General features: G+C 47.4%; 1 protein-coding gene across 1 annotated transcript; it reads left to right on the plus strand.

Annotated features, from left to right (window-relative positions):
- The first annotated feature begins 3,334 nt into the window (after nucleotides 1-3,334).
- On the plus strand, nucleotides 3,335-5,640 carry LOC121138399 (sperm motility kinase X-like). The gene is made up of 2 exons (XM_040741104.1): nucleotides 3,335-5,148; nucleotides 5,473-5,640. The coding sequence occupies exons 1-2, from the start codon at nucleotides 3,356-3,358 to the stop codon at nucleotides 5,507-5,509; spliced, it is 1,830 nt and encodes a 609-aa protein (XP_040597038.1). The 5' UTR covers nucleotides 3,335-3,355; the 3' UTR covers nucleotides 5,510-5,640.
- The last annotated feature ends 201 nt before the right edge of the window (nucleotides 5,641-5,841 follow it).

The following is a 5,841-nucleotide window of genomic DNA, read 5'->3' on the forward strand; positions in this document are numbered from 1 at the left end:
CAATCATAGAACCTAGGGTGACAGGGTATGGCTTCATCTTCCACATGGATTGTCTTAGGGTTCTTGCAGACAAGTCTTTTCTTCACCATTTTGACCATATCAGGCTACTGCCTTTGGGATCCTGAGCTATGCTGAGAAATCTCACACCTAATGGGGATCATGAATGATGTCATCTTTAAACCCCATGATGTTAGTTCCAGGCCCTAGGGTGCAATGGAACACATTATTATGTCACAACATCCCAATATAATCATCATATAGGATTCAGAAATCTGTCTTTAGAGAAAAATAACCTGAGAACTTAGAGTGTAGACATTCTGAGTTATTACAACCTTGTCATAGGGTGCTAGGGTCCAAAAGAAAAGCAAAACTCAGTGCACCTACTACCTGGAGACTGTCATGGTCCATAACCAAGGAAGGGCCAATGTTGTGGGGCCTTTTGTCATTCTTAGGATTACTTATTTCCATAATAAAAGTGAAACACATCCTGATTAAGGTTTGGGTGACAATGTCCCCCAAAGAATCAAGCATTTGGACATAGTTCCCACCAGGTGACATTATTTGAGACAATGTGTGAACCCCAGGGAAGTTGACTTTACAGGAACAAGTGTCTCACTGGGCACACTGGGGACAGTCATTTGAGTGTAGACAGTCTTATCAGGCTCCTACTGCCTCACTGAGCAGACTAGCCTTCCTGTCCTTGGTGACAGAAGGTAAGAACACCAGTGAGGTGTGCTGAACCGTCATTGGTCCATTTCTTGCTGTGACCTCACAATGACAGACTCCTCTGCACTAACAGCTCTGGCTGAGGCTGACTCCAGTCCTTACAGCGCAGAAGCTGTTAGCTGGTTGGAGATAATTGAGATTTGGATATTAGTGAGAAAGTTGTACTTGGATATTCAATTCAATTCTTGAATTGGTGAATCTGAACACAGTGAGTGTCCTGTAGCTCATAGATACCAGGTTTAGAGATTTTGTTTCTCTGAATTTCAACTGATTCTACCTTCTTCCTTCCTTGGTTTGGGGTACAATGTGGGACAATTTTTATATTAGACTTTTACTCTATTTTAATGTGCCATTTTACCTTGACTCATTCCTTCTTTCGCCATTTAAAAATATCTTTCAGGCTACAATGGATGGTCTCTTTGAGAAGGGTTTAGAGATATTGTTTCTCTGAGTTTAACTAAATCTACCGTCCTTCTTCCTTGATTTGGGATAAGATGTTGGGCATTTATTATTTTTTTTATTAGAATAATTTACTTTTTTTTGGTTGTTGGAAACAGAGTTTCTCCGTATTGTTTTGGAGGATGTCCTGGAATTGCTCTGTAAACCAGGCTGGCCCCGAACTCACAGAGATTTGCCTGCCTCTGCCTCCCAAGTGCTGGAATTAAAGGGGTGGGCCACCAGAGCCCAGCTGAACTACTCTATCGTAGTGTGTCATTTTATCTAGACTTATTCGTTCCATCACCATTTAAAAATCAGTTTATATTAACTATAAAAGGTTCTCACTGCGCCATTTACATACATGTACAAAAACTTGGTGCACAGTCCTCTGATCTCACGGCCTCCTGCCCACCCGTTCCAAGTCCCTCAGTGATTCCCTTTTTATTCAGCTGCTTTCTGAGTACATGCCATGTCATGTGGACTCCTGTTGAGAGGACTGACAGGCCACAATGGATGGTCTCTTAGGGAAGGGCACCAATGTGTCTGCTTTGGCAGGAAGCCTCCTGCTTGGTGGTTATCTTAGGATCTTCACGGCAGTTCAAGGTCAGGATTGGCAAGGGCAGAAGAAATAGTCAGACGCCATTGTTTGGATATTATGTATTGAACAGGGCAGCAGAAAAGAATTCAAGAACAGAGTAAGTGAAAGTGTAAAGAGAGCCGGCAAACTCTTAGATGCGGAGCAGCAATCAGCTCACCTTCCTATTTGGACTGAAAACCAACAAGCAACGTGTCTCTCTGTCTATCCCAAGGGAATGTCCCTGAATCTCTAAGAACCCTGTACTCCTTCTGGTACATCTCCTTATCCCGATTCCTGACTTCTCCATGCTCTCTATACCTAATTCCTATCAACAGTTTGCTGGCTCCACCCTCTGATGCAAGTTTAATTTTATGAACAAAGACTCTAGGTATGCTAGCTTTCCCATTGAGCTCATGTACAAGGTGGATCAGCTGACCCTGAAGGACTCTCCTCAGGGTGAGCACCGCGATTTGGATCATGTCTGATGGTGGAGTATGTGTGTGTGTGTGTGTTTGTGTGTGTGTGTGTGTGTGTGTCTGTCTGTCTGTCTGTCTGTCTGTGTATGTGTGTGTGAAAATATGTGCCTGTGTAATGTAGCCTCGCTGTTGAAATCTTCAATCCTAATATAACAGTAGTAACAAGTGGGGACTCAGGAGCACTAGAGTTTGTCACACAGCAGAACATGTGGCCTTTAAGAAAAGGCTTCATAGACTGACTTTATGCTTTTCCTTGATCATGTGAGAATACACACAAAGTACTAATTACAGCTAGAGTGCAGTCCTGCTGTACACTCAGGCCCCAGGTACTGGATCTTAACTTGTGAATGTCCATTGATCTTATCTTGTGAATATCCAGATACACAAGCAACCCATTTCTGTTGTTTTTAAGTGACAAAACTGAGGCATTTTGTTTGAGAGGAAGAGCCTAGGGTGCCATTTGTGGCTCCATCTTTCAAATGTTGTCTTAGGGTTCTGGAACAGAAATATTTTCTTGATGATTTGAATATATCAGTCTACTGTCTCTGGGATCATGGACTTTGGTGAGAAGTCTCAGGCCTAATACGGATCATGTGATGAATGATGTCATCTTTAACTCTCACAGATGTTAGTCCAGGCCCTGGGGTTCCATGGAACACAGCATTTAGTCACAACATCCCAGTGTAGTCAGGAGCTGCCTCCTGTGAGTGAATGCTCCTGTGCTATCTCCCCACACAGACACTCTGGGTTTTCAGGTGTCTGTTGCCTTGGCAACTGCTCTTGAATCTGGTTTTAGTAGAGCCTCACTTCTGTGAGTGTTGGGTGGAGAAAGAGGATCATGATGCTCTCCCAATGAGTGGGCCTTAGCTTCTGTGACCTTTGTTTTGTTCTCTGAGTTTCCGGACGGTTCCTGCATAACCTATTGGTGTCATATTCTGCAGTCCTCTGATGTGGAAGGCACTTACTTCTCTTCCTGAGAGTTAAGTACCTGCTTAGGCTGTCTGCACTGTCTCTAAGTGCCTTCCTTTAGGACATAGGAATGTGTAGCTATGCATATTCTCCTGGGCCTGATTTGAACCTTTTCTTTACACTTCCCCATTGTGAATTTGTTTCTAGCCATATCAACAAGGACCCGACCATGGAGCAGGGCAGGGAGGCCTACTACTCCTCCGAGGAGTCCTTCATGACGGACTATAAGATGATGATGACCTTGGGCCAGGGACATTTTTCCAAGGTCAAACTGGCCTTCCACGTTCCTACTGTAACCTGTGTGGCTGTCAAAGCTGTTAGAAATGAGGAGAACGCGTCGCTTGTCGAGCGTGAAGTCAACATCATGAAATCTCTCAAACATCCGAATATCATTCAGTTGTTTTACGTGCTCCAATCAAGAGAGACCACCTTCTTGGTGATGGAGTACGCATCAGAGGGAGATCTTCTTCGACACATTCTGGAAGTGGGGTCCTTAGAGGAGAGCGAGGTGCGAAGGCTATTTACCCAGATACTCCTTGCAGTGGAGTACTGCCATAGCAACCATATTGCCCACAGGGACATTAAGGCCAATAACATACTCCTGGACAGCAGAGGTGATGCCAAACTGTGTGATTTTGGCCTTGCTGCCAACGTGACCCCAGGACAGCTGCTGAAGGACTTCTGTGGCACTCTGCTCTACTGTGCCCCAGAACTCTTTGCAGAGGAGGCCTATGATGCGTATGCCACAGATATGTGGAGTCTAGGTGTGCTCCTCTTCCTAATGGTGGTTGGGCGCTTTCCCTTCCGGGTCAGCTCTTCTAAACGTGTTAGGCATCAGATCCTTGCCGCAAACTTCACCATACCTCAGCACGTTTCCATGGATATTTTCAATGTCATCGTAGAACTACTGATGATCAACCCGGGAAGGAGGCCGACCATTGATCAAATCATGAAGCGCCCCATGATCAGGGACAGGAAGACTCGTTTGCCACCTCCTTCCACACAGAAACCCCCAGGCGCCCTGAGCCCAAGCATTGTCAACACCATGATGGTCATGGGGTATAAATCTGAGGAGAGAATTGATTCTCTGAGAGACCCAAACTACAACCAGGTGATGGCCACTTACCTGATTCTCCAACACCAGTCTCCTGGGGGAGACTGCTGCCATCACCAGGTGAAATCCATGCAGCCAGACCTTGTCCTCAACCTGGATGATCTTCACACCTTCCCTGTGCCCCTAAGGCGAGCTAGTGAGCCTGCTCCCCTGACCTTCACCTTGTCATCCAATCCCCAGGAGAGAGAGCATGAGAAGAATGCCAGGCAGTGTGGCACAAGGCATAGCATGCCTGCCACCCTGTGCCGCCACTCAGAGAGGACCCGACCTCCCCACCAGGTCTACCTGAACAGGCATTGTGCTCTTTTCCTCACATGCAGTAGCGAGGAAATGAGCGAGAATTTCTCTGAGTCGATGATCGGGAAAAGTGGCAGCCTGAGGGCCAGTGTCCACCCATCATCACTCTTAATGTACACTGCTTCTTCTAGTCCAGAGCACAATGAGACCACACGTGACACAGGCAACAGAGCTTCCTGCAGTTACCAAGAGGAATTCTGGAGCTCAGTGGAGACAGTTCAGAGTGTAACTCCCAAAGGCTCCTCCTCCCACCAAGAAGCCACCACAAAAGAAGCAACCGTAACCCAGGAAGAGGATGACACACCTGAAATGACCATGACTCAGGATGACTCTATCACAGAGGAGAATGCCATCACCCATGGCCAGCCTGAGGTTGCCGGCCCAGCTTCCTCCCAAAGCCGTAGGCGCCACAGGTGGAAGGGGGTCAAGAGAGCAATGGTGAACTGCCTCAGACACCTGTGCTGCTGCCTGGCCCCTGCCAATAGAAGCCACGACTCCTGTAAGAACCTGGCTCCAAGGAAACAGGATCGTGGAGTCACCCACAGAACCAGGTGGGGACACTTACTTCATTTTACTCATTCTTTGCCTCCTGTTCTTTGTGACAGAGAATGACTGTGCACACTTGTGGCACACTTGTGAACTTAACAAGCTGTCCCTTCATAAAGACCAATTCCAGAGGATCCCCTCCAGTGTGACCTCAGGCTTGTTGAGCTAGAATTGGACAGCAGAGATGCTGATCACAGCGTGCAGAGCAGGAGGAGGGGGCATCGGTAAAGCAGGCAGTTGGGTGCTTAGGTGCCACAGGGCCAGCACAGTAAGTTCTCGGTGTTCCAAAGTCACTAACAGTCTCCTTTCTGTTTCTTTCTCCTTTGTAGTGTGGAAGAGGTCCAGACCCAGCTCCGTGGCTTGTGAGCCACGGGTTGGGGATGGGTCTGGCTGAAATGCGGACAGCACACAAAGGAGCCAGGCCAGATGTCTAAGAATCAGTGTGTCCGCCGGCCACCCGAGTTTAGCTCTCACCAGGTGATTCCCAGGCAGGGAGGGCAGACTTTACATGGGGACTTGTTCAGAAGGCAGGGCTGAGTTACAAAGGGCCCAGGCTGTGTTGTGGAACAATAGTCCCTTCCCCTCTACCCTGCCTGGGTAAACATCAAGACTGTCCTCTGGGTAATGACTGTCCTGTACTCCTTGTTTCCTGGCAGGGAACATGATCTTCTCCACAGGGTGAGCCTTTTCCTGCCAGG

This window comes from Mesocricetus auratus, unplaced genomic scaffold (genome assembly GCF_017639785.1).
Source record: "Mesocricetus auratus isolate SY011 unplaced genomic scaffold, BCM_Maur_2.0 contig_7677_pilon_obj, whole genome shotgun sequence".
NCBI lineage: Eukaryota > Metazoa > Chordata > Mammalia > Rodentia > Cricetidae > Mesocricetus > Mesocricetus auratus.